The 27,362-nt window shown below is 39.5% G+C and overlaps 1 protein-coding gene across 1 annotated transcript in view; it reads left to right on the top strand.

The window, feature by feature from the left end:
- Col12a1 (collagen type XII alpha 1 chain) overlaps positions 1-27,362 on the top strand; it is a 112,684-nt gene that overhangs the window by 70,822 nt on the left and 14,500 nt on the right. Inside the window, exons 38-56 of the mRNA XM_051140003.1 lie at positions 1,071-1,200; positions 2,863-2,982; positions 4,204-4,350; positions 5,471-5,587; positions 5,736-5,882; positions 6,336-6,410; positions 8,110-8,249; positions 9,679-9,802; positions 9,912-10,055; positions 11,830-11,994; positions 12,814-12,852; positions 12,958-13,096; positions 15,099-15,241; positions 16,422-16,531; positions 21,323-21,472; positions 23,004-23,081; positions 24,708-24,794; positions 26,161-26,214; positions 26,721-26,816. Of these exons, the coding sequence (XP_050995960.1) occupies positions 1,071-1,200; positions 2,863-2,982; positions 4,204-4,350; positions 5,471-5,587; positions 5,736-5,882; positions 6,336-6,410; positions 8,110-8,249; positions 9,679-9,802; positions 9,912-10,055; positions 11,830-11,994; positions 12,814-12,852; positions 12,958-13,096; positions 15,099-15,241; positions 16,422-16,531; positions 21,323-21,472; positions 23,004-23,081; positions 24,708-24,794; positions 26,161-26,214; positions 26,721-26,816 (2,205 nt within the window). The remainder of the gene's footprint in view (positions 1-1,070; positions 1,201-2,862; positions 2,983-4,203; positions 4,351-5,470; positions 5,588-5,735; positions 5,883-6,335; positions 6,411-8,109; positions 8,250-9,678; positions 9,803-9,911; positions 10,056-11,829; positions 11,995-12,813; positions 12,853-12,957; positions 13,097-15,098; positions 15,242-16,421; positions 16,532-21,322; positions 21,473-23,003; positions 23,082-24,707; positions 24,795-26,160; positions 26,215-26,720; positions 26,817-27,362) is intronic.

The following is a 27,362-nucleotide window of genomic DNA, read 5'->3' as shown; positions in this document are numbered from 1 at the left end:
ACCCACCCCCTCCCCCATCCTTCTCCTTTCTTCTTTTCCCTCTTCCTTTTTGTGGGATTGAGGACTAACTGAAGCCACCATCTTTAACCCCTCGAATTCCTTGGAGTTTTATTATAGCTAGAAAACCATGAGCAGATGTTTATTGATTGGTTTCTGTGACAAGCTCCTAGATTATCTCAAATGGTGACCGTGAAGTTGTTAGATTTCCATTTTGCAGCACTTTTGCCACACGCATCCTCTTAGAACCTTTCCCCTTCCACACGCTTATTTCATGTGAAGAAATATTTAATCTCTTGATTTTGGCACAGCAATCTTTAATTGAAGTCCTGTTTTATTAAGAAAGGACAGGTATTTGTCAATCAGAGTTTTTAAGAATCAAAATGAGAATAAACAAGCTCACTATTAAGGTTTATTTATTTTTCTTTTTTGCTGGGGAAAATATTCCTATGCTTTTTGAAAACATTGAAAATATAGTTTCTTTTAGTAGGTCCCTGTTGGTAGTTATGGGATTCCAGGCAGGAGGCTTAGCCACAGTGTTTGCACAGGACTACAAAGGAGGCTGAGAGATGAGTGGTTCATTCATCTTTGAGAAGGGAGTTTAATATATTTTCTATTTCCTTTTATTCAAACTTTGACTTAATTAGTATCAACTAAACTAATATTCTTGAGGGTGGAAAACTGCCCATTATTGCTGACTAATGGACACCTGGTGCATAGCATGGCCTCTAACTGGAAATATGATGACAGATGAAGTGGTGAAACTCAGACGCAGCAGGCTCAGTGAGGAATTGTGTGTGTTATTGCCTTTAGACCTTGTGCTTTCCTCTAGAGATGCCCAGTCACATGACTGCGAAGTGGCTGATCTGGGATTTGAGCCCATATCTGCCAGGCCTTAAACTATTCTCCCAAGCCAAGTAGAGGCAGCCTAGATAATTTGCCTTTCCCTGAGCGTTTATAAACGAGAGTATAAAGAACACTTTTACCCATGGGGTTGTATAAAAACAGCATGGGTTTCTCATCCAGGTGTCTTTTTTGTTGGAAATAAATGTTCAACTGCACTTTCCTTACAGACCACAGTTCCGGGCAGGAGAAACAATGCAATACTGCAGCCGCTGCAACCTGACACTCCATATAAGATCACTGTCATTGCCATTTACGAAGATGGAGATGGTGGCCATCTAACCGGAAATGGAAGGACTGGTCAGTATTGTCTTATATATATATTTTTTCCCCTGGTTGAAGTGTTTATGCTTTGGATGTCGCTATACCACTTAAAGCCAGAGAACCACTACCTCTACCTGCATTATCTCGTTAATCACACATCATATTCTACGTCACACATAGAATCTTGTAAACACGATGGCACAAGAGCTCGATTTGTTTCTTAACCCTTTAAAGCTACAGTAGGAGGAGTGAAAGGATGACAAGAATCTGCATATTTTTCATTGCTTGAGATAAATTTATTTTTCTTTACAGTGTACTCTGAGTAATGTTACAGTTGGCGTGGTGTCGGGAGAGGCTATAGCTATGAGTCAATGTAGCGTTCCCCTAGGCTTCCTCTGTTATGACTGAGTCTTGATGCATGAATAAAGGACAAAGTGATTATGAATCATCTTTCTCAAAATGTAGCTTAAAATGTTCACCTCAGATAATCTACAGAGGATAATCAGTGCTCAGGCCCACTCGTTAATCTGTACTGGTGGTAATTTTACCTGGTTTAAAGAGTTTCTAAATGGTTTTTCCACCTGAAAACCTTTAAAAATATGCTTACCTGGAAGACTCTTCTAGAGGTGCCAATGCGCTTGGCCTGAGGTATGGCCTGTGGCTTTTCTGATGTGTAACAGCCAAGGCTTGAGAGCCACTGGTTTCCACAACTCAGGCTAGGCTCCGGATCTATAAATACTGACACTGTGTTTCTTACTTCATTCAGAAAGTCTACTTAGTTACATGGTCTGTATTTCTTTATTCACTCACTTGTTGAAAGTCTTTTTTTGGGCTTAAATGTTCTTGACAACACCAGAGAACTTGTGAAAGGTAACATGGGAAGGCTTCTAACAGAAAAGCTGACTCAAGTGGGTTCCGCTTGGTGTCCACAGCTTGGAAAGTTGCATTATATATGGGCACTCTAGTGACTGTACATGTGTTTCTAGCTGAGCAGCTTACTTTCCTACTTTCTCAACTTTAAAATCTATTTTAATAGCTTTCTGGGGGAAGATAGGGTCTTTCAGAATTCTGTGCTTACCAAAATGTTAGATAAATGTTGACTTCTCTAGGAAGGGCCAAAGCCGTGTCTCCTTTCCCTGCATGGGCACACACAGTTTCCATGTTGGATTAGTCATTTCTGTGATGCGATGGACAACTCAGTGGCCATGTAGAGAACCACTCAAACAGCACTGATTCTGCAAGTTACAGGTTTGGGGCCAAACCTCTGGCAGACCGAGACACTAGTCTGTGTGGAAGACAGCGTGGGATAGGGAAAATATTGCTTTAGTCATTATCATGCTAGTTTATTGTGAAAACTTTGCCTTATTTATGGAATGGGGTTCTGACCAGATTGTCTCTAATGTGCTTTCTGGTTCTAATGCTGTGCAACATACAACATTCTAAAGAAGACCTGAGGTCACTCTCATTGTCTTTAATTCTGAGGCTCATCACACACCAGTTCAGGCTCTTGCTATTGAGATCTTCTGACAACCATCCATTCCAGAGACCATTTGAATTGCCGTTTGAATTTGCAAAACTACATGACAATGGCTTTTTAATTATTTTCCGGATAAAGAAATCACAGGCTAGTCAAAAAATCAGACTGTTTTCCTGGGAATGTCCTTATCAAGTCAGTGATGTGCCAATGTTTCCTTGCAGTGGGACTGCTTCCTCCTCAGAACATACACATCTCTGATGAGTGGTATACAAGGTTCCGAGTGTCCTGGGACCCTTCCCCCTCACCAGTTCTTGGATATAAAATTGTGTACAAGCCAGTTGGTAAGAAAGCACGTTTATCACAATAGGAATATATTGGAAAGTTATTTGCATGTGATGGTACCCCATTGCACTCCCTACTACTGGATTTTTCTGTAAAAACATCAACTCCCTTTATAGAGAGTCTCTCCCAATAGAGAGACTATTTCCAGAAATAGCCTTTAAGCCATCGGCCTAAAATATCACTATTACTCAGGATGTATATGGGAATCTTGTTAAATTTTACAATTGAAAATCTTGACCTATAACCATTCTTCTATGGATGGCCTCACACTTTAGAGCTTGTAGTCAGCATAAATTGAGCTCAGTGGGCTGGCTGCTAAAACAAAAAGAGTCCACTCTGTTTGGAGAGGGTGTGGTAATACAGGTCGATCCGGGAGGAGTTGGGGGAAGGATGGAAATGAGTATGATCAAAATACACTGGGTAAAATTTATCAAGGAAGATGCTTATATTCTGGTATTATCCATGTTGTGAAGATCATGAAATAATGAATATATAACCAATGTTAATGTCTATATTTTCCCCATTACACAAACAATTAGATTGTTCTATTTGAGGCATAGGCTTTATGCATTTTAGTTTGTTCAGGCTTGCTTTCAACTTCCCAGTGACATTTTCAACTAAGTCAACTTAACCTTCCATAAGTGATTTGACACTTTTGTATTTTATCTCTGTGTCAAATTTCCTAGGGCATCTTCCATGCGCCCTGGAAGACTGTGAACAATGCAAAAGTTAGAAAACAGGAGAAAGAAAATGTGAACAGCACCAGAGGCACACAGAGAACCTCAGGTGTGCAAGGGCTTTAATAACGGAGGACCTCCAGTAAATAAAAAATGTGAAATGTGGTCCAACATAGATGCCTTTAGATCATCACAATAAATACAAATGCTAATTGAGCATGGTCTGCAGAAAGCATTATGGGGACAAAGCAGAGTTTCAAAAGGAAAGGAGAGAACAAGTTCACTAAAGGAACATCAATACATGCTGACTTTATTCTCCACACTTTGAGGATGAGAATGAAGACTCTTAGCTGCACATCCAGATCCCTAGTCACCGAACAACATGGCATGCCTACAGTAAAAAGTGCCTGAAGAACTGTCGGAATTAACACATCCATCCAACTATTTGATTTTATTGCATTTTTCCAAGTTAATCTCTTTAATTTTGAACAGAACCTGAAGCTAGTGATTATATAATTCTGTGTCCTTTTGTTGTCATCAAAGGTTCCAACGAGCCCATGGAAGCCTTTGTTGGAGAAGTGACATCATACACGTTGCACAATCTCCACCCCAGCACTACCTATGACGTCAGTGTTTATGCACAGTATGACTCCGGACTCAGTGTTCCCCTCACAGATCAAGGCACCACGTGTGAGTTGTGCATTACTTTGTAGTTATAAGAAATGGTGTAGTAAAACTTGCCAGGCTATCTTCCTGTAATTTTCTCTTCCCCAATGTACACAGTTTTTGCCACATCACATGAGTCAGTCAGTGGTCCTCAACTTTCTAACACTGTGACCCGTTAGTGCAGTTCTTCATGTTGTGTTGACCCCCAACCAAAAAATTATTTCATTGCTAATTTATAACTGTAATTTTGCTACTCTTCTAAATATCTGCTATGCAGGATATCTGCTATGCAACCTCTGCAAAAGGGTCTTTCAACCCCTAAAAGGTCACAATCCACATGCTGAGAACAACTGACATAGGTAGAGCAGTTTGTGTCCAGTTAAACAAAACATCTCTATAACTCTCTAAGTAACTTAGTAGACTATATACATGTGTTTAAGAAGAGAAAGTGGTATTTATTTGATACATAATATTGTATTTTGATTTTTAAAATATTAAACTTACACAATATCATTTAAACCACGGTGATCTGTATAGAGTTGTGCTGCTGGGTTTTTGGACATTGAATATTAACCTGTGCCATCACCTGCACTCATCACTATAATCTAATGGAAATACCTACTCAGTAACTCGTTTCTTATATTTTGTTGGCCCTAAGTTTTTTTTTCGATACGTTTTATATGATTCAGCAGCTAGTATTTAAAAACGTTTTTCTTATTATTTTCCATAAGTGATATTCATAATTTTGAGGGACTGTATAAGTTTTTCCTTGAAAAATCACTGATAGAAACTGGGGATAGTGGTACACACCTTTAATCTCAATATTTGGGAGGCAGAAGCAGGTGACTCTCTAAGAGTTCGAGTGTAGCCTGGTCTAAATAGTGAATTCCAGCACAGCCAGAGCAATATAGTGAGACCCTGCCTCAAGGAAAAGGGAAAGAAATTCACGGACAGAGAAGCAGGGCCTTGTCTCTGGCACATTTTCATACAGGTTTGATGTAAGTTTCTCAAAACAGGACACTAAGATTTTGTCTTAATTTTCATCTACAGTGGATTCTTGAACCTCGTAGAATGGTGAAATGTATGCTTTTTTTTTTCTTTACCATACAAAGCGAATCTACTTTTCCTCCCCTTTCCTCTGTAGTGTACTTAAATGTGACAGATCTGAAAACTTACCAGGTTGGATGGGATACATTCTGTGTCAAATGGTCACCTCACCGGGCAGCTACCTCCTACAGGCTAAAACTGAGCCCTTCAGATGGTATGTGTAAAAGAAAAAATAATTAGCCCGCAGTAGAAACATCTTAACCGGAAGCCAAGCTGATTTCACTTGTTTATAAATGATTATGGAAATGTGCCTTTGCAGATAATGGATGATAACACTTGCATTTTCCCCTTGTCACAACCAGGAACCAGAGGACAAGAAATTACAGTGCGAGGATCAGAGACCAGTCATTGCTTCACTGGCCTCTCCCCAGAGGCTGAGTATAGTGTCACTGTTTTTGTGCAGACACCAAATCTCGAGGGTCCGGGCGTCCCCATCAAAGAACAGACCAGTAAGTTTTGAATAAACTGGAGACTATAATGTTCCAGGTGTGGGAGGCACACTGATACCTGTGCCAACTCTTCTCCCCTTGGGTAGCAGTGATAGGATGGGCAGAGTGTGTGGCTAGCTCAGACCTTTGTCTGTAGCGATTGTCTTTATCAGTGGTGTTTTAAGGAAAGAGCTGAAGAAGAGAGAGATGGCTTTGGCGACAGTAAAAAATGAACATATTACTGGCCTTTACATATGTGGCTTCTCCTTCTGAACATCTGCTTTCTGCAGCATAATTGATCTGGGAGCTGACTGAGGCTGCAGAGTCTAGGTAGAAGGGAATCTCCCCTTCGTCCTAGCCAATGGGCTGGACTTTGCTTTTAGAGTCTTGATTTGTTTTTAAGGGGTTACAGTACTCGTTTCCTCATGGGATAAGGGAGTGTGCATTTTTCTAACTGTTGTTTTGAACTTCTAGCTGTGAAACCAACAGAGGCTCCTACAGAACCCCCCACGCCTTCTCCTCCTCCCACTATTCCACCTGCCCGTGATGGTAAGTTAAGTTTACATAAAAAGCCAGCCTGTAGGGATCCTAGGCTTAGGCCACATACCCACAATCTATAGCTGACTCAGAACATTCTGATAAGGGTTTTACAGAGTAAACAAAGACCATCAGTAATTTGTTCCTCTTTTTCTAGGCACATTTTGGGCTGAGTCAAATCAGTCATAAACTAAGGCAGGCCTTTAGCTGGCACCTTTTTCCCTCACTTTGCAGCATAAGATCTAACAGGACTTCTATTTTCCACAGTCACACTGTGGCCCCTTTGCTCTCCTGACTGCTGGTGTCAACGGGCACTGTGGACCTTTCTGGCTGCATCTGAAACCTAATCACTTAGGCCTTGGACTTTGGAATTCCTGGCTTCTGAACTGAGAAGGGACGCAGATTACACAAAGCTAAAAATATTTCCATTCATCAAAATCTGAGACACAATTGTCAGTTGCAGTGAACTGGTGAAAACACCCTGAGCTATGAAGGAGGCTATCTGTTATTTGGGAGCACTTTCTTTTTTCTTTTTTTTTAGTGTTGCCTCAAGTTCAGTTTAAGCAAAAACAAAACAAAACAAAACAAAAAACCAAAAAAACCAAAAACCAAAAAACAAAACAAAACAAAACAAAACAAAACAAAAAAAAAAAAAAAAAACAAAGCAATTGCTGGTTTAATCTTTTTCCACACTTTGATTTTTTAATAAACATTTCAATTTTTCAGTGTTTCTTTTAATATTACAAGGATCTAGATGGTTGTAGCCTTATTAAAATAGCTATATGACTAAAATTAAAAATGGAAGTGTATTGTTTAAAAGGTAAAATTAGGGCTTTCTTTGAATTAGACTGGTGAAAGAATCGTGGCTTAAAACATGTTAACTTTTTAAAAAGCTAGCTTTGATTTCCTGTAGAAGTCTTAGGTTCAACAGCAGATTGAGAAGAAAGCCTAGTTACCATGTCCTTCTGTTCCCCACCCCTCTGCTCCCACGTAGCATTCTCATGACCAGATTGGTGCATTTGTAACAGTGGCTGACACTCCATCCACACATTATCACCACCCACAGCCCATAGTTTATCTTCCAGTTTGCTCTTGAAGTTAGAATTTTTATATGTTAAGTTTGAATGAACTCAGTTTTTCTAAATATTGCCCTAGAAAATATTCTTTTAGATAGCAAGTCCGAAATGAATCAAGTCAAAGATTTTATCTTTTTCTTTCTTCTTTCCTTACTTATGGTTCTGATGCTCTAATTTAAAAGTAAAAAAAAACCAAAAAGCTGTTTTATTTGTGCTAATTTGATAATTATATTGAGACTCTCCTGACCCACTGATGGCCTTTCCTTAACTTTGGATATTGCTGTTTTCAGTTGATTCCCTTCATTCGTTGTTCGGCGCAGCTTGAAGGGTTACGTGTGACAAGCAGCTATAATTGCGTAATGAAGCTGATCAGTGTATTCCCAGAACCAAAGCTGAGGGTCACTTAGATCAGGCCTTTTCAACTTCATTGTACATTTGAACCATCTGGACATCTTTCTATTTCTGACTCAGGAACCTGGGTGGGCCCAGGAGGCCACATTTCTTACTGGCTCAAAGACAGTGCTGTTCTCCACATAGCAACACCTAGACTAGTGATATTTCATATGCTTTTCAACTATGTGGTGGCACATGATGAGGAAATTAAGGAGATCTGGACTATTTTTTTTTTTTCACAGTATGCAAAGGGGCGAAGGCAGACATTGTGTTCTTGACGGATGCCTCTTGGAGTATTGGAGATGACAATTTTAACAAAGTTGTAAAATTTATCTTTAATACTGTGGGGGCCTTTGATGAAGTCAACCCTGGTGGGATTCAGGTGAGTGTTGCATCACTGATGACTACAGATTCATACTGTCATGCTATTTTATTATTTGTAGTGTCTACTCTTATTTGTGCTGCTTAGTATTTTCTCTCCACTCTCTATTGAAAGTCATTTTAGTATAATTTCTGTCTTTTTACCTTTATGGTTTGCTATGCCCATTGCATGCGTCTTTGGGAAGTAATTCGGTGCTTGGGATAAACAAGCAGTAAACAAACATTCCTTTAGCGTTCTTCTTTGTCTAGATGATATTCCTGTTGGAGAACTTAGGGGATTCTAACATTCCACTTGAAACTTCCAACAAAGCACATTCCGTGGAAGGTCATCCAAAGTTCTGCACATTAAGTGCGTTGTGATGTCGCGCCCTTAACATGAGAGTTGTGGTTGGAAAGGGCGTGTGTCTACTCTATGATTACATCGCATACATTATCCCAGCCAGAAGAATGTCCATTAGTGACCCAAGGATATTTAGTTTGTTTTTCTAAGATGGTAATTACCAATTATATTACCATGGAGTCACTTCCAGTATCCTTTCTTTTGTACTAGAGTAGAAGCTTAGAGAAGTTTATGTTTCTACAAGAAGCCTCAAAGAGTAATTAGTCGTTTTATTGTAACTGGCCACAAAACCAAGACAATACTCCACTGCTGCCAGGATACCCAGAAGAAGATGGACACCCACACTCAAGTGGTTCTATAAACCCTTGTAGGTGATCTTCCAAGCTCCTTTGAGAATGTAATCCAAGCTATTATTAGGTATTTATTGGATTTGTAAAAACAGTATCCATTACATTTTATTACCTTCACTTGATCACTAATCTTTAAGATGATCCCACAAGGTAAATACAATTATCCTGACCTTGTGGATTAGGAAACTGAAGTCCAGAAAAGTCAGGACTGCTCAGTGTCGTGCAGCAATAGCTAGATGGAGCTAGAACTAGGTCTTGAGCCCAGTGGATCTTGACTGCATACCCCTAAGTCACATTTTCAATTAAGCCATACTGCTACTAAGTTTGTCATGAATAGTTATTACGATCATACATTTTAATTTACTATGAGAAACAAATAAAGCCCATGAGAAGGAGCAGGTGGTTGAGAGCCAACTGTCCACGAGTCAGGACAACTTTGCTCTTGTTTCTGACACTGAGATCTCACAGTTAGACTGGTTGACCCATGTCTTCTTACATTTTGAAGAAAGGCATGTATGGATATTTTGGGCATTAATTGAAATGATGGCAGGCTCATTGGAGATAGGCAAGGAGAGAACGTAAATGACAGCAGTCACAGTTATGGTATTAGGTCTTAAGAGTTTAAAATAGATTGTTAAATCCAGGACCCTGATCTCCCCACTTTGCCACTGGAGGGACCACTGGAAGACTGAGATCAAACTGGATGACTGACACTTGCCTCAAAACTTCCTTCCTTCCAGGTTTCTTTTGTGCAGTACAGTGATGAGGTCAAGTCTGAATTCAAGCTGAACACATACAACGACAAGGCTTTAGCTCTGGGGGCCCTTCAGAACATCCGGTACAGAGGAGGGAACACAAGAACAGGTACAGTGCTGTGGCACCTCTTCCCGGGGGTAGTCAGTGTGGAGGAAGCCAGCGATCACTGTAGTAGTCACACCTTGTCAACTGGGCCCTGTCATACCACACTCTGCAGGCAAAGCCCTCACGTTTATCAAGGAGAAAGTCCTGACCTGGGAGAGTGGCATGAGGAAGAATGTCCCAAAGGTGCTGGTTGTGGTCACAGATGGCCGGTCCCAGGATGAGGTGAAGAAGGCAGCATTTGTCATCCAGCAGTCAGGTAAGCACAGCGTGCAACGTCACGGCATATAAGACTTTAAGTTTTAAGTATGCAAGAATGACTAGAAAAGACCCAAGCTGCCAAGTTTTCACTCTATTTTGTTTCACCGCATAATTATAATGTTATAGTGTCCATTTAATCGTGGAATAGATTGCCAGTTCTTTAAAAATGACATGCACTCTTTGCATGAGATGTGATTCAGGGCTGTCAACTGAATCTCCCCAAAGAGAATGGAAGGCTGCAGAAGACTATGCTAATGGAATGATCCTCTGCCGAGCTTCTTGCTATGGCAGAGGGGAACGTTGAGACTGATTTCCGTGCAAGGAAAGTCATAGGATTTCTCCTGCCCTAAGCTTGTCCTTGCAGATGCAGAGTGAATGAAGATGGCCAATAGGCACACTGCAGTAAGAAGTATGGCAGTCTCAGGGATGTAGTGCTGGGCTGATTTTGCCAGACAGACATTCTAGCAGTCCCTTGATAACATGGCTCTGCTGGTTTATTGCTCAGACTTATTGTAGATGAAAGTAGGGCTTTCTGGGATTTCTATTCACACTGCCTCTCCTGCCATTGTCTCGAGCAGGGCCTCAGGTGTGTATATTTTAGAACGTATTCTATGCTGTGTGTGATCTGCTGTGCTTACCAGCAGAGGACTCTGTTACACGGAGCATCAGCTCACATGCAACCATTTGGCTGAAATTACGAGTCACGCTGAGCATGAAGTTATTCCATTTTCCTTTATCTTTAATTTTAAATTCTCATATAGTATATCATATATCATATCATATAGTAGCTTTCCTTACGGAGTTTTCACACACATTTAATCTTGGGTGCTCCTCTCGAACCTGCGCCTCTGCCTGCACCCCCGCCCCTGTTTGTACTCTTCCATCTCAGGTACTCCTCCAGCCGCTGTCACATTGCATGTCTTCTAGTACTCTCCCCATGCCCCTCCTGTAAAGCTTACTTCTCTCTTCTCATGGGTCCTTTTCTAGCCCTTGGCTTCCAGAGCCTTTAGCATCTCTCAGTCTGAGCCTTGATTACCTCGCTTAGTGAAACAGATGAGCTGCTGACGAAAGTGAAATGCACATACACGAGGAATTTTATTCTGCCATAAAGAAAAGTTGGAAATATGACTAATTACGTCTGTAAATATTTCTGTCCTTATATAGCCTGTTTCTTTTGATGTCAAATTAGGAATTTATAATAAAAACTACTTATATTTACTTCAATAGTAGAGTGTCTGTTTTCAGTAAGCACTGTAGTATCTATTTGAAAAGTGGTCCAGAGTGCTTGAACCCAAGTTTGATGATTAGAAAAAAAAAAAACAGTTTTAAAAATTCAAACTTAAAGCGGCCTATTCTGCACTGGTGTGTGTGTGTGTGTGTGTGTGTGTGTGTGTGTGTGTGACAGGGTTAAGTTGCTAATGGAATCAAGAGAGCTGTTGAACTTCTTTGTTTGAATTGTGGATCTGTAGAAGATGTGTACTGCACAGTCCTTCTACTATCAAAAGCTTCACATTTTAATTGTTAGGGTGTCATTTGGAAGGGCTCAATGAATTGAATTTTATAAGCCAGAAAATAGGATAATAGCGAAGAGATGCATATTCCCTAAAAAGCACACGTTCTTCTTTTAGAGGGAGTTTGTATCAAATAAAATGACTTGCTGTCCATGCTGAGAAAACACAGCACGGTTTCTGATGCTTTCAATTTGGGTTGCCCAAATAATAAAAGTGGAAAGAGGCTATGTGATTGATTCCCTTGTCTGTGGGACTTTGCAGGGTTCAGTGTATTCGTCGTTGGCGTGGCTGATGTAGACTACAATGAGCTCGCCAACATCGCCAGCAAGCCCAGTGAGAGGCACGTGTTCATCGTGGATGACTTCGAGTCTTTTGAGAAGATTGAGGACAATCTTATCACGTTTGTTTGTGAAACCGCCACTTCAAGTAAGTCCTGGTCAGCCCAGAGCCATGACATCATTTGAGAAATGACTGCTCATAGGCAGTTATCCCTACTGTGTGGGATCAAGCCCAGGACATAAATAGATTCTGGGAAATCACTTGAAGCTGATGAATCATTGCTCTTTTGAGATCAGTCTAAGTGGGTGCTTGCCAGAGGTCCATTTCTAGCTTTAAAGATGTAATAACCCCAATAAAAGAACAAATCATTTTAATATTTAATGTTTAATATTTAATGTTCCTACCAGCCTGATATCTATGACATTTAGGTATGTTACTCTTCAGCTTTGACTTGTACATTTAGGAAAACTTCCGTGATGGGGGGTCCCTTATTTGTAATCAACTGGTCTCTTATTGGCTTGTGCTCTGAAACAACCACAAGATAGCTATCCTTTCTCTTTTATTTATTTGCGTTTCTTTTTCTGTAGGGCTAGGAATTGAACCTAGGATGTGGTGCATGCTAGGCCAGTGCACTATCATTGAGCCATGTCATTTGTCCAGGCTTAGGATTTTTTTTAATGTTAAGATTTCAAGTTCAGTTTTGAACTCCAGATGTTAAAGGTAGATTAGATCAATTTTTCTTCCCTCTCAAGCACGAACGACAGTTCTTGTGATATCAGATGATGGAGGCATTTGTGTGAATAGTTTACAGCATTAATCTTAGGCGGGGCTACACTTAAGTGTGTACTATTTCCAGCAATTAAAAAGTATATTAAAAATCTGCTTCATACACACGCACTGCTACGTTCTGTGCATCTATTTAAGTCATGTTGGTAACTCATACTCAAAAGCCATTGCATGTTCTAGGTTGTCCCCTCATCTATCTGGATGGCTACACCTCACCAGGTAAGAGTTTGTCTATCCTCTGCCTCATTTATTTCACGATTTCAAGACGTTTGCAATCACATAACTGTACTGTACTCACTCAACATTTTCTTCCTTGATGTCAAGGCTTTAAGATGCTTGAAGCTTACAACCTGACAGAAAAGAATTTTGCCTCCGTCCAAGGAGTCTCCTTGGAGTCTGGGTCTTTCCCCAGCTATTCAGCCTTCAGACTTCAGAAGAATGCCTTTATCAATCAGCCCACAGCGTAAGTGTGAAAGTGGGGGGGGGGCTCCCCTTCTCTTAGAGTGAACGTTCGACTCTCGGACTTGCTGCTGATTTCCTAGAATCCCGGAACTTAAGAATTGCCAGAAGCCTCTCTGAATAGCCTAGTTTGCTTTCTGCAATACAGCTTAATTGCCTTCCTAGGGTTATGTAGCTGCTAGTACACAGGAAATCTGTGCCCAAGCTTTGTCATTCCCAGATCTAAGCCTCTTAGTCTGGTAACAGCAGGATGGATAAGACACTCTTGAGTTGGAGGTAGGGTTTTTGTTTACTCCAGGGAGGCTGCTAAACAGGAAGGCTGTTTGTTTGTTTGTTTGTTTGAACATTTCACCCTGTGGTGTAGAGGGGATGAGTGGAATAAGTGAGAAATGAGAGCAGACCTTCTATCTTGTCTTTCAGACCTTAGAAAAAGAAGGGCTACAATAGTTATGCTGCCTGATTATGCCCATGACCACACAGGCTGAGGGTAGTTTTTATTGGTAGATACTCTAGCTCTGGATGTATTTTATTTCATGAAAGTTTGTACCTGGAGATGATAACAGAATTTTGTATTTCTTATTCATTAAAATGAAAAGCCTTTTATGTCAAAAAAAAATATGTTTGACAACTCCAAGGGAGGAAGGACAAGAAGAAACAAAACTTGCAGAAAGATATGAGAGGGTCAGAAAATAGTGTCTGAAATTTGAAATGCCCTGGGAAAACCAATGGAAACCTAATTCTAAAACCAGAGCTAATTTGTTTTAAAGAGGAGCACACAGGGTGGTTTGACCCATTATAAATTCCTAGGTCTTTTTATGCTTAGTAACAATGGTTCAATATGCTAGGTTTTCCAGTGAAGAGTATTACTCAATATTTAATTTTTTTAGTCACCTCAAGATATGGTTTTAAATGATGGTAGCCTATTGTCTCTACAGAAGTCACGAGCTTTGACTGGAAGAAAAGAAGAATAAATGTAATTAGATTTTTATTCTTTTACTAAGGAAGGAGAAAAATGGGTTAAATGAGAGACATGGAGAGAATATAGGGAAAAATCAGTATTTTTAAGTTGAAACATTAAAAGATAGCTCCTAAAAACATAGAAAGCACCATGTTAGGTTTTTTTTTTTTTTTTTGGAGTTTCTGCTCAAGGGAGCAAGAGTGCATCACACAGAGCACTAAGACACGGGGCATCCAGAGACATCCTCTGCCCTCTGCCAAAGCTTGCAGCTCCTTTTCCCAAGGAGCTGTTCTCTAGCTCTTCCTTTGTCCTGACTCCAGGGAGAAAGTGTTATGGAGTGTTAGACAGAAATGTCTTAATTCTATTTCAAACATCATCCCAGAACAATGGTTTACTCAATGCTCGAAGGACACAAGAGATGGAAAATTTTTTTTTGTCTCATGTCTTGAGAGCCAAAACTCATTTCCCTGTAGTTGAATCACATCCTTGGTTCATTACTAATTGTTTGCATATGCACATGGTCTTAACATTTACAATTGTTTCTATTTTGGGGACTATGTAAGTTTTTTGAGGCGCTTTACTTGACTTTAAGGGAGTAATTTAGAGGTGTAGAGACTATTATGAGGACAAGAGAGAAATGAAAACTTTAAACCATTTCACATGATCACTTCCCTGTAACTAGAAACTAAAGTCTATTGGTACGATCCCCCTGTCCTTACATTATATCTACAGCTACAGTGTTTGTTACCTTAAAACGAGAACTTCTATGTATCTACACAAAAGTTCGTTGTGGATAGGAAGATAAAGGTTATTGGGTCATTTTACAAACTTTTGTGCCTTGATCAAATTATAAGTAATCTATTAGTGTTTGTGTCTTTGATGTGTTTTACAGGGTTTTCGCCTTCTGCTGTCAGGGCCGATGCCTATAATTAAGTTTTAATACCATCTGTAATGAAATTCTTGTGTGAAAGTTCAAAAGAGTCTCTTTCTGATGAATAACCCATTTATTTATTTATTTATTTATTTATTTATTTATTTTATCCAACAGAGAACTCCATCCAAATGGACTGCCTCCTTCATACACGATCATATTACTGTTTCGACTTCTTCCAGAAACTCCTAATGACCCCTTTGCAATTTGGCAAATTACAGACAGAGACAGCCGGCCACAAGTTGGAGTTATTGCAGACCGTAAGGGACTTTATCCTATTTTAAGGCATATATATAATTTTGTTCATTTTTTCCTTTCATTTTTATAAGTCTTCTGAATATATATATATATATATATATTTATGTATAGGTACAGATATATTTATTTATTTGACATACGTTTTAAACTTAAGCTTATTCAAATAACATGATAACAAATATTCAAATTGTATCTTAACACAATTGAAACAATTCTATTTCAATTTTCTCATTTATTCATTTAAAAAAGTTAAATTATTTGTTCTTTAACAATTTTACAGTCTATAGTGAATCTTAGTCCTTTTTTTCACCTCTGCTATCCTCTTTCATCTCTCTTTTCTTCTCTGCTGAAACATTCTTCCCACAGAGTCCCTCCCCCTTAGTCTTTTATCTTTTGGGGGAAGTGCTAAGTTTAACTCGAATTACACACATGAACATTGGTGGGAAGTTATTTATTGGAGTCTGGGCACCTTTTCAACAGCTAGGGCCTCATGAGCCCTCCTCTCTCCATGATAAAATGATAATGGATCCAATCTTGTGCAGGCCGTTGTACAGGTAACCAGAACCATAGTGGGCTCATGAATGCAATTGGCATGCCATGCTTAGAAGACATTTGCTTGTTTGTTTTTGTAGCAGATTTCTCTATCTTCTTGTTCTTACATACTTTGCCCTCTCCAGTGTTCTCCGAGTCTTGGAAGGAGTGATATAGATGTTTTGATTAAGGCTGAGAACTCCACCATCACTTATTCTTGGTACTTTAACTAGTTAGGTGCCTCAGCATTAACCTCTGCCTGAAGAAATAAGAAGCTCTCTGATAAAGACCGAGAACATCATTAAATATGGTTGTGAACATATCCAGGAGATAGTCTGGTAGTGGGTTCATTTATCAAAGAATAGAAGTAGATCCCCATCTGATTTTGGCCTATGACTTCCTCAGCTGTGGGATTCTTACCATGTGTACAGGTCCAGGCCTGAAACCCCCTCATGAAGTAGGTCTCAGATTCAACCAGGAAGTGGTTGGTTACTCTGTCATAATTGTGCCACTATTGTACCAGTGGGCACATTTTCCCTGGCAGATATTGAACATTTCTTTTGCAATTTACCCGACAAGAACTACTTGTATACTTTGAATAAGAAGCATACCATGCATATAATTTAACAATGGTCTTAACCTTGATTGCAGCTTCCAGCAAGACACTATCTTTCTTTAATAAGGATACAAGAGGCGAAGTACAAACTGTGACATTTGACACAGATGAAGTGAAGACATTATTTTATGGAAGCTTTCATAAGGTAAAAATGCAAGATTATCTGAGTCTTATTTTTAGAGTAAGAATATAAGTTAAAATGCAAAACTTAATTATTTTACTGGATTTAATGTTATACTAAATTAGAATTCTAGCTATATCTTTTGCAAATAAACTTTTATTTTAAAATAATTTCATTAATTGAAAAGATAAAATGTAAATAAAACTATAAATTTCATTAGCATTTTCGTGTATTGCACTGTATCTTTCAAAGTTTGGATCTGTTCCCATCTGCTGTAGAAGGAAGCTTCTCTGATGATGGCCAAGCAAGGCACAGATCTCTGAGTATAGCAGAATGTTCTTAGGAGTCATTTTATTGCTACTTTCCTGTAGCAGAACAGTAGTATTTGGCTGTCCTTTGGTTTCCTTGGCTATCTAGCCTCAGGTTCTTGGTCACCCATGCAGTGTTGGGCACAGGTTCTGTCTTATGGAGTGGACCTTAACTCAAATCTGCTATGGGTTGGTTACTCCTACGAGCTTTGTGCTACTGTTGCATTAGTGTATCTTGCAGGAAGGTCACTATTATAGATCGAAGGGCTTGAAGACAGGTTGGGTTTTACTTTTCTCCTCTGGTAGTGTACAGAGTACCTCCCAGTACCATGAAAGCTAGTCCATAGAGGTGAAGGATCTAGTCAGGCACTAGCTTGATACATGTTTAATCAGTTAGGCAGGAGTTGTTTTCAGAGGTTGAAATTTATTATCAGTTTGTGGATAGTTACCAATATTACTGACAATAATTATTTGGGGGTCCCCATGGAACCCCTTTGGCCAACAATTTGATTTGATATAACCAATTCCCAATACTGTAAGCTTTATTTGGTGATAAGAGATCTATTTGTTATTTGGTGATTTAATTTTGATAGATTTTATATAGGTATATATTATAGGAAGTTTCTACTATATTAGGTTTCCATATGAGCCCTCAAATGACCCTTTGTTTTAGCTGTCTCCACCCATATTCCCTCCCTCATTCTTTTCTTTCTTTCTGTTTAATCCTCCCATTCCATCCCTCTCCTATCCATCTACAATAGAATAGACTCTTGATAAGGATGGAGAAGAGATTTCCTAATCTAACTTAAAGAGACAAGAGGCTTTCTTGTGGGCATGGGAAGTAACAATGATGACGACACCAAGAATAACAACAATTCAACCATAAAACAAACAAACAAACAAACAAACAAAATCTCTAAGTCTGCTGGTACAGTATATCTTGCTTAAAATTTTACAGATTTGTCATATCCCACTCTCCACTCAACTGTGGAGAATGTTCTGACCATTGGCTAAATCTGGGTAGGGGTTTAAAGTTTACCGCCTGTATTGTCCTTGGCTGGTGCCTTAGTTTGAGGGGGAGACCTGGTGGCACTCAGAGGAAGGACAGCAGGTTACCAAGAAGAGACTTGATACCCTATGAGCATATACAGGGGGAGGAAATCCCCCTCAGGAACAGTCATAGGGGAGGAGAATAAGGGGAAAATGGGAGGGAGGGAAGAATGGGAGGATACAAGGGATGGGATAAACATTGAGATGTAACAAGAATAAATTAATAAAATAAAATACAAGTAAAAAAAATTTACAGATTTGGATGCAACACCCTAGATAAGTTTCTCCTTGGGAAAGCAATTTCTAGTTTGTGATTGTCTTTGACTGATCCCCATCCAGGAGGAGATGTTGATTCTGGCAAAGTTCTTAGGAATAGCCTTGGCTCGTTGGTAAACCCATTAAGGCTACAATTGAGAAGCACGCTGAGAAGGATGATGTTATTTTTCTTTCATAGTCACTGGAGATGCTAAGACCCTAATCTCTTGAACAACTTGTAATCATTTTGTAGCTATTTTAAAAATTTCAACTTTCATGGAACCCATTTTATTTAAGCCAAAAGAGCAGTATTTGCAGAGATCTGTACTGATAGTAATTAATTATTGCAAATCAAGATAAAGTTTTCTTGGAATTATCTTACTTGTACTGTTTGTCTTCCTAGAGAAGTGTTCATATTTTTCATTTTTCTCTCTGCTCACTAGCTATTTCCCCAAATTCTCTATATTCTATTTTTGTCTCCTCTTTTATTAATAAAATTTGTTGTTTACAGTTTCATATAAATTAAACGTTATATTTCACATCTATGTATATTCTTGTTACCTTCTCTTCTCTCTTTTATTCCTTCCTGACAGCACCCCTGCTTTCTGAATCTCTTTCCATCAATTAGTGACTTTGATTAGTTTAGCGGTCATCAGAGCTTAACTTGGGCCATCGGCATGACCCTGAGTTTAGAACTAAGCAGCAGAGACTGGTGGGGCTCACCAGTGTGCATAGACTTGGACATTATGCCTCCCCTCTCTCCCACAATCTGTTGGTTGCCAGTAGATCAACAGAAGGTGGTTAGGGCCCTGTGATCTTCCTGGTCCACAACTGACTTCTCAGAGGGCCTCACTTGTTTGGGTCCTGCCGCTGTGAGTGCATGGCTGCCATTACCATGTTTTATAGCTCTTCTCTTTATCTTCTGCGTCTTACATTCTTTCAGCCTCTTCTTCCATGAGGTTCCCTGAGCCTTAAGGGAGTAGTCTAAATGTCTTACTTAGGGCAGAGCCCTCAACCAGCCTTTTCTTTCCCCCTCAGCATCTGTGCAGTCATGGGTCTCTGCATTCACTTCCATTCATTTCAAAGAGAAACTTCCCTGGTTAAATCTGAGAGTGGCCTTTGTCGGGGGCAGCCTCGGCCAGACCATGGGGAACTTTCTTTTCTTTACACTTCGGTGATTTTTGTTTTGTTTTTTTAAACTTTCACACTGTTTTCTTTTTCTTCCTCAATGCCATTTTTAATTTATGCATAAGAATGTTTATCTGTATATATGTGTACTACATGCATGGATGACGATCAAAGAGGCCAGAAGAGAGTGTCAGATCCCATTAAACTAGAGTTACAGGTGGCTGTTAACCACCATTTGGGCTCCTAAAACTGAACTCAAGTTCTTTGCAAACACATCAAGTATTCTTAACAATTGATCCATCTTTCCAGTAAATTCTATTCAATTATATAACTTTTACCCATAAGTACATGTGGCTGGCTGACACGAGTTTTCCTTGACAGATTCACATACGTATATAATGGATTTGGGTTACTCTCACCCCCTCTCGTCTCCCTCCCACTCCTGTCAGTCCCTTTGCTCTTTATAAACCCCTTTCTCACAGTCATGTCTTTGTGTTTTGTCTTGAGACCACTTGAGTTAAATCAGGGCAGTCTGTATGACCCCAAGTTTCTAACTGTCCATTGGGTCTGAGGGACTCACTTATAGTATACATTGAAGACAATGACTTCCCTCGCTGCAAATCTACTAATAGCCAATAACTATTAATCAGAGTAGGCTCTGGTCCTGTGAGGCCTCCCCATCCATGCCCATACAGGCCCAATCTTCTTCAGGCCCAATGCAGGAAACCATAATCTTGAATTTTTGGGCCAGCAATTGACAGATGAAGAACACAAGCTGAAATGTAATTATGCATAAGTTTGAAATGCAGTAAGAAGGGTGAATAAACTATGGCAAAATGTGTTCTTAGTATGTGCTTATTTATGGTTCATAGTGGAATATAGGTGTATTTTGAGTGATCCAAATAATAATGGCTTTGATTTTGAAATAAGCCTTGTGAACATTTGTTTCTGTGGTTGTTCATAAGAACCAATAAAAAGTTTTAATTTTTTATTAGATACTAAAAATCCTGGAAATGCTTATGTCATGTCCTTGAGCTCAATGTTAGTTGATTATCTCACGGATGTTTAAACTTTATTTTTAGTAAGCTATGACTCACTTGTATATAGAAACATGTAATTCCTATTTATCATAGATGTTATGAGCCAGTGCTTTGATGGTGACTCCTTGTAGGAAAAATATTTAGTTTTAAAATAACACTTTAGAAATTTTCACTATTCTACCTGCCTCAGAGCAGTTGAGTATTTTTGTTTTTTTGAACTTTCTGTCAAACGTTTCACAGTGACCATCAAGTTCTTGCTTAAGTGCTGAGGTAATGGAATCCATATGCACATCTGTGAAGCCAATGGTTTCCCACAACCACTCTCTTCCTTGCTTCAGAACAATGCTTTGCTAATTTTCTGTACCACTAGACAGCCTAATGTTCCCCATCATCAATAGCAGGCACAACACAGTTAACATGTACTTTTTTTTCTTAAATGAGTCTTGAGTTCTGTTGATTTCCAGATTTGATTGTAGATGGTGTGCTAGATTTTACTGTGTTAGAGGATATATAGAGGTATACAGTGAAGGGATGGTGGTGAGTGAATTAGAGTTGGCATTAGCGGGAGAGATCTACAGCACCTTTGTATTGAGGGAAATGTATTAGTGGTTTATTAACTTCTGCTTAGATAATTTTTTTTAGAGTTTATGAAATCCTCTCAGGCACTGTATCCTCTCTGGTTGTCTCAATGAGAGAACACAGTAGGAAATTATGAAGTTACACTCATGTGCATGGGTGATAAACTCTGAAATGCAGTGAGTGGAGAGTACAGTTACATATGCCATCACTGACTTTGAAACTGGGTTCTTGGATTTTGAACCTAAGACTCTTGGCTTGGGATAAAAATGGGTTAAGAAATGATTTATAGGAGTGGATCTGGAGGTGGAAAATGGAAGGAGTGGAGGGAGAGGGAACTAAGGAGAGAGAAGAATAAATAAAAAAGAAACAGTTTATAAAGAATTGGTATAGAGTCATACAGAAGTCAGCTTATGTTTTTGAGAAAAATTCATAATGGAAATTAATTATCCTTTTAGGTCCATATTGTAGTGACTTCAAAAAGTGTTAAGATTTATATTGACTGCTATGAAATCATAGAAAAAGACATCAAGGAGGCTGGAAATATAACGACTGATGGTTACGAGATTCTTGGAAAACTTCTTAAAGGAGAGAGGAAATCCGCAACAGTAAGTGATCCTTTTGATTTTTGTTTTGTTTTGTTTTGTTTTGTTTTTTGCCTTACAGTGAGATTGACATGGTGTTTTCTAAATCTGTCAGTGAATTTTATTCATTTTTTTTTTTCTCAATGGGTTTTGATCTGTCACATTGGTTAGTCAGTTATGTGACTGAGGATGAAGTCGTCCCTTCTCCCAGAGTTTATCAGTAGTTTTAATCATTCCACAGGGAGACCTGGGCCCTCATGAACCCCTGCTCATCCCACACTGACAGCTTACAGGCCCAGTCTTGTGCAGGCCAATTGCCAACAGCCACAGTTATGGTGAGATGACTGCACTGGACGTGCAATACTCAGAAGGCAGCATTTCATAGCTCTTCTCCCTGCCTTCCAGACCTCACATTCTTCTCACCCTGTCTTTTGCAATTTTTCCTGGGCCATAGAAGGGGCTCATAGAGGATGTGACATAAATGTCCTGCTCGGGGCCGAGCACTCACGGCCATGCATTCTCAGCATCTTCAGCATCCGTGTATCTCTGCCGTTCTTGCAAAGAGAAACTTGTCTGATGAAGGCTGGGGATGTATTTGTCTATACATATTTGGGAGGCAGATTTGTACTATGATAATTTAAGAACTGTATTAAGTCCACTCCTAGGGTTTTTTGTTTTTTGTTTTTTTAAAACTGGGCCTACAGTTTGATTTCCCTTTAGTGGAGTAGGCCTCAAATTCCATCAGAGATCAGTTGGTTACTTGCTTGGCAGATAGGTATTGTAATTTGTAGAGTTGGTAGGAGGGAGAGATGTCAATGTCTTTTCTCCCACAGAGGCGTACAGGGAGGACACAGTCATCAGGTATTTCAGAGAACGCCTGTGTCTAAACAGCAGCCCCTTTTGTCCAAACAGCTCTACCTTAATTCTAAAATGACAGAAGGTGTATGCTTCACTGAAATAGTTCAACTGAGAGTCTTAGAAATTGTTAGTTTAGGCCAGGTGTGGTGGCACAGGCCTTTATTCCCAGAACTCTGGAGGCAGAGGCAGGCAGATCTCTGTGTTCAAGGCCAACCTGGTCTACAAAGAGAGTCCCAGGATAGCCAAGGCTATATACAGAGAAATCCTGTCTCAACACAACACAGCACCAGCAAAAAAATTAGTCTATTCCTAGATAATAATTTCCAAAGCAAAGATCATCAACTATAGAATAAGGTAACAGTTTCTTTAATGTTACTTTTCTACAAAGACATCCCTTTAAAGATGGATTTAAATGTGTGTAGTATTCAAATGAATTTAACTATGGAAACTAATGCTCTTAAATACCTCAGTCAAACATTTCTTTTTAGCTGGTGAATCAGGAAGAGGAGCTTGTCAGACTCAGATGCCATTACTGTCTCTTTTAGAAATATATTTTAACGCTTTTCCTTACCACATAAGCACCACAATGTTCTCAAGAGCACGAGCTCTGGAAGGAATCTGCTTGAAGTTGGCAAGGTTAAAATGTTTAAACCGTCTTCCTGTGTGCTTAGCTGATGCTGCTGTTGGTTGTTTACAGTTCCAAATTCAGAGCTTTGACATCGTCTGCAGCCCGGTGTGGACCAGCAGAGACCGATGCTGTGATATCCCCTCCAGGGTGAGTAAGCCCTGTCCCCTGGCCTTAAGTTCCCAAGAAGGAGCCCTTCTTGGTCTGGGACAGGAAATAGCACTCAGCAGCTGCAGCTCTGGACTGGAGCTCAGGGACATGCAATGTGTGTGTGCTCTTCAGTTACCACAGCTCATGCTGGGACTCACATGACCCTCTGCTGGAAGGATAGGAATGCACAAGACCATATCTGGAAAGTCTCTCAACAACAGCCAGGAAAGTCATGCTGAGTCAGTGTGTTTGATAAACCTACTTACTGCAGACCACCTACTGCTCAGCAGCCTCTTACTAAATAAGCCATCACTTTTCTGGATTACTACAATGGAAGGAATACATACATACATACATACATACATACATACATACATACATGCACACACAGACACACACACACACTTGTGTGTGGTATGTGTAAGTGTAGAGGTGATAGTTATAAAGTTCCATGTTGGTGATATGAAGCTTTCGGCAAGCTCAGCCACATGCATCAGCCTGATACCTGTATTCTATCAAACTTTCAGTGAACACTCACTATAAGCTGTCAACTCTTCAATATGGTAGGGTTGTGGCAGTAAAACGTGAGTACCTGTGAAAAGCAGTGAGAGAAATTAACAGATAGCTGCATTGGCTCTCTCCCTGTACCTTGGTTTCTCACCTGTGGATTTAGCCAAATACAGACTGGAAATATTAAAAAGACCGAATCTATTGATCTTGTAAGCGGAGTTTTTGCTCTAATGCTTTCCTAAATGGGATATTTGTCAACCGTACACAGGCATTTTTCTTGCCATTATTTCCTAAATAGCATAATGTCACAGCTATTCCTAACACTATACTGTACTAAGCAATCTAGACAAGAGCTGATGCTTGCAGGAGGATGGTCTTAAGCTACATGCAAAAATTACAGCATTTTATATGAGGGGCTGTAGGATCCTTAGGCACTGGTGTTTTCAGGAGGGTCTCAGATACCTAGGGATGATCTGGGCTATGAGCAGGGACCCTAGGGTGAAAACCAAGGCAAGGTAAAGGGATGGGGAGTGATGGCAGGTACCATCTAATAAGAGAGCTAAGCGACAAGAGAGCTAACAATAAGAGACCTAAGCAGAGGTCCCTGTGAAGTCAGGGAGCAAACAATGTGGATGAAAGATGGAGACCCTCCAGCTCTAAGGCCCGTAGTGTGCTCCAGTTGTCTGAGGAATGTGGCCTAAATTGGTGGTGCTGGGGAATAGTGAAGTGAAATAGGACCATGGCACGCAATGGGGGCACACAATAGAGTCTTAGAGACCATGCATGGAAAGGACTTTGACGTTTTTTCCTGAATAAAGTAGAAGTTGACTTTTAAGATATATAGCATTGCTATTAACAGGGACTAATGAAAGCTGGGATAAATTATCAGTGGTCCTGCTAATTTTATTAACCTTACTTTGTGAAATGAGGTTTGCTCAAGTAAAGTACCAAAGAAGCTGAGAAACTTCTAATGTTAGACCATTTATAAGTGATGATTAGCAGTTATTTCTTTCAGTTGAAAACAGACTCTCACGTATGTAAAAATAGGGATCCTAGATGGAATGTCACCCTCCACTTCTCACTAAGTTTATATACAAATACTCTTCAAAATTTCAGAGAGATGAAGCAAAATGCCCTGCTCTTCCGAATGCTTGCACGTGCACACAGGACAGCGTGGGACCTCCAGGCCCTCCGGGCCCTGCGGTAAGGAAACAGAAATAGTTGCCTATTGTTGTTGTTTTGTTTTGAAAGTTTTGTTTTTGTTTTTGTTTTGAGGGGAATCTTTGGAGTGATTACCCGTTTGTCAATATGGAGGCCATACAATTCCTTTTATCCATTGGTGCTTTCGATGAATAGAGTACGCTAAATTTCTACATTGGCCCTCTTCAAGACTTTCCTCTTAAAAACACAAGTTTGGGTTTCCATCTGTAAATGAAAGAGCTCGGAAAAGTCTTATGTCTCCTGACATTCATACAAATTCTTGTATGGATGGAGTAGAGGCATGGTTTGGGAGGCTGGCCCCAAACAACTTACTTAGAACCTGGAACATATACACTTGACATGGCAAACACACCACAAATGTAACACATGAAGATGACAACTCAAATATATGGTCACAGTATAAGTGCTAGGAGTGAGTACTAGAGTTTGGAATAGCTTGAGTGATGAGACTATGGCCAGATACTATGCAATGGGGATGGGAAACTAAGAGAACGCAAAGAGAAACAGCGAAGATGGCAGTTATGATAGAGCACACAATCAGTCAGGGTGTCACTCCTGATTTAGGCTTGGGTTGTAGTATCTGACTTGAGCCCTATTGAGGGATAGAAGCTAGTGCTCTAAGCTCATTGGCATTTTAAGAAAATAGGTTATTGGTATAGAGGCAACTGAAGGGTACTGAGAACACTAATCTATGCGATACTTGGGTTATAGCAGGTAGTTTGGTTACAAAGCAACTTTTAATATATGGATTCAATATGTCCCCAGAATTAGTATCATAAATCGGAGATGCACATGTCACATGTCTTAGGTCTGACAGATAGTTCTCAGATTTTTTTCTTTAGGTTTGAAGTACCATTATCTGATGTCACTGACATATTTGTTTTAGCTTTATTTTTGGTCCTTGAATTCTTGTTTTGTAAGTACATGCTCTGATTTTTCTGAGAGATTTGAGTATTTTCCTTGATGAATATAAGTATTTTGGTTATTTTCCTTGGAGAATATAAGTCATGTAATTCTCAAATGCATTTTTCTTTTATTCAAGGGTTGTGGATATAACAACAATAAATATAGAATGTGCAGTTTTTGATATTTTATTTTCCTGTGTGTTTGTATGATGCATATTTATTCCTTAGCCATGCTGAGACGCAAACCGGGGCGGCTAGGCAAGTGCCCACTGACAGAGCTGCATGTCAGCTATGATGTAATAGTTTTACTTTAATATCTTGCGAGTAGCTGTGTAAGTATTGACTGTTTAGGGGATGCATTTCTTCTTGAAAAACTAGTTTTATATATCAGTTTCTATTTTCCCTATGCTCACACCAAAATGTGTTCTTTTTATGTGTCTTAGGGAGGACCTGGTGCAAAAGGTCCCAGAGGTGAAAGAGGCATCAATGGGGCAGTTGTAAGTACATTTAATACTCCAAATGCTCATCGCTATGTTGAAGTCTAGTTGTTTAAATTTCCTTGGGGCTGGTTATTGACGGTGGGCAAGTTACTTCTGGTTTATTGCACCTCGAGTTACATCACTATTCTTTGTTTCAGACATAATCAACAAGTATTATGAATGAAATATCATAAAACTTGAACTTTGAGCTCATGGGAATCTATGAATACAGATATAGCACATATTACATAATGTTTCCTTTTTACTTAATACGTTTATCTTTAATAAGACTTTTATTGAAATGTAAGTTTCCTTGTGAATTCATTGCACATTACACTTTTTAAAACATGTAGTAAAGGGAGTGAAAAATGGCATCGACACAGTTTTATTCAAGTATATATTTTAAAGTGTTTGCAAAGATTAAGTAATGACGCCATCAGGCTCTGAGGAGAAGCTTCCGAATGTTCGCACTGGAGGGTACTGCACAGCCCTCTTCCCCTCTCTCCTTTCTTTATATATTTTAGGGGCCTCCAGGTCCCCGTGGAGATACCGGCCCTCCAGGCCCGCAGGGTCCTCCAGGCCCCCAGGGACCCAACGGACTCTCCATTCCAGGAGAACAGGCAAGCATAAAGACTTTCTATAGTAAATGAAAATGTTGGCCTAACAATGTGTTTCAATGTAATATTTTTTCTTACTGTGCTTTGTTGTTTTGCCCCTCAGCTGATATTTTTGGTACCAGGGTTTGAATCTAGAGCCTCATAGAGGCTGCGCAAGCTCCCTACTGTCTATCTATGTCCCCAGCCCTTTATAAGCTTCTTATTGTGAGACAGGGTTTTGAGCTCACTTGCTGGTCAATGCAGGACTTGAACTTGTGATTTTTCTGCCTCAGTCTCCTGAGTAGCTGGAGTAACATTCCTGAGCCCCTAGGTCTGGTTTTTCTGCAGTATTTTCTATGTTGTTCTAAACTTAAATGTTTTCCAGGAGACTGAAAGGCTCCGATGATGCCATCTGATGAATATTATTTTAGATATGTAAATGAATATGCAATAAGTAACTGTATGAAAAATTGTTCTATTTATTTGGTCTCTCAAATAAAATTCACACATCACTTTTGTTAAACTATATTCTTTCAAAGTAAATATACTATCCCATAATTGTAAAACATT

Source organism: Acomys russatus, chromosome 32 (genome assembly GCF_903995435.1).
Source record: "Acomys russatus chromosome 32, mAcoRus1.1, whole genome shotgun sequence".
Taxonomy (NCBI): Eukaryota; Metazoa; Chordata; class Mammalia; order Rodentia; family Muridae; genus Acomys; species Acomys russatus.
Note: the sequence above shows the minus strand (reverse complement) of the source record. Positions and strands in the feature narration are given on the sequence as shown.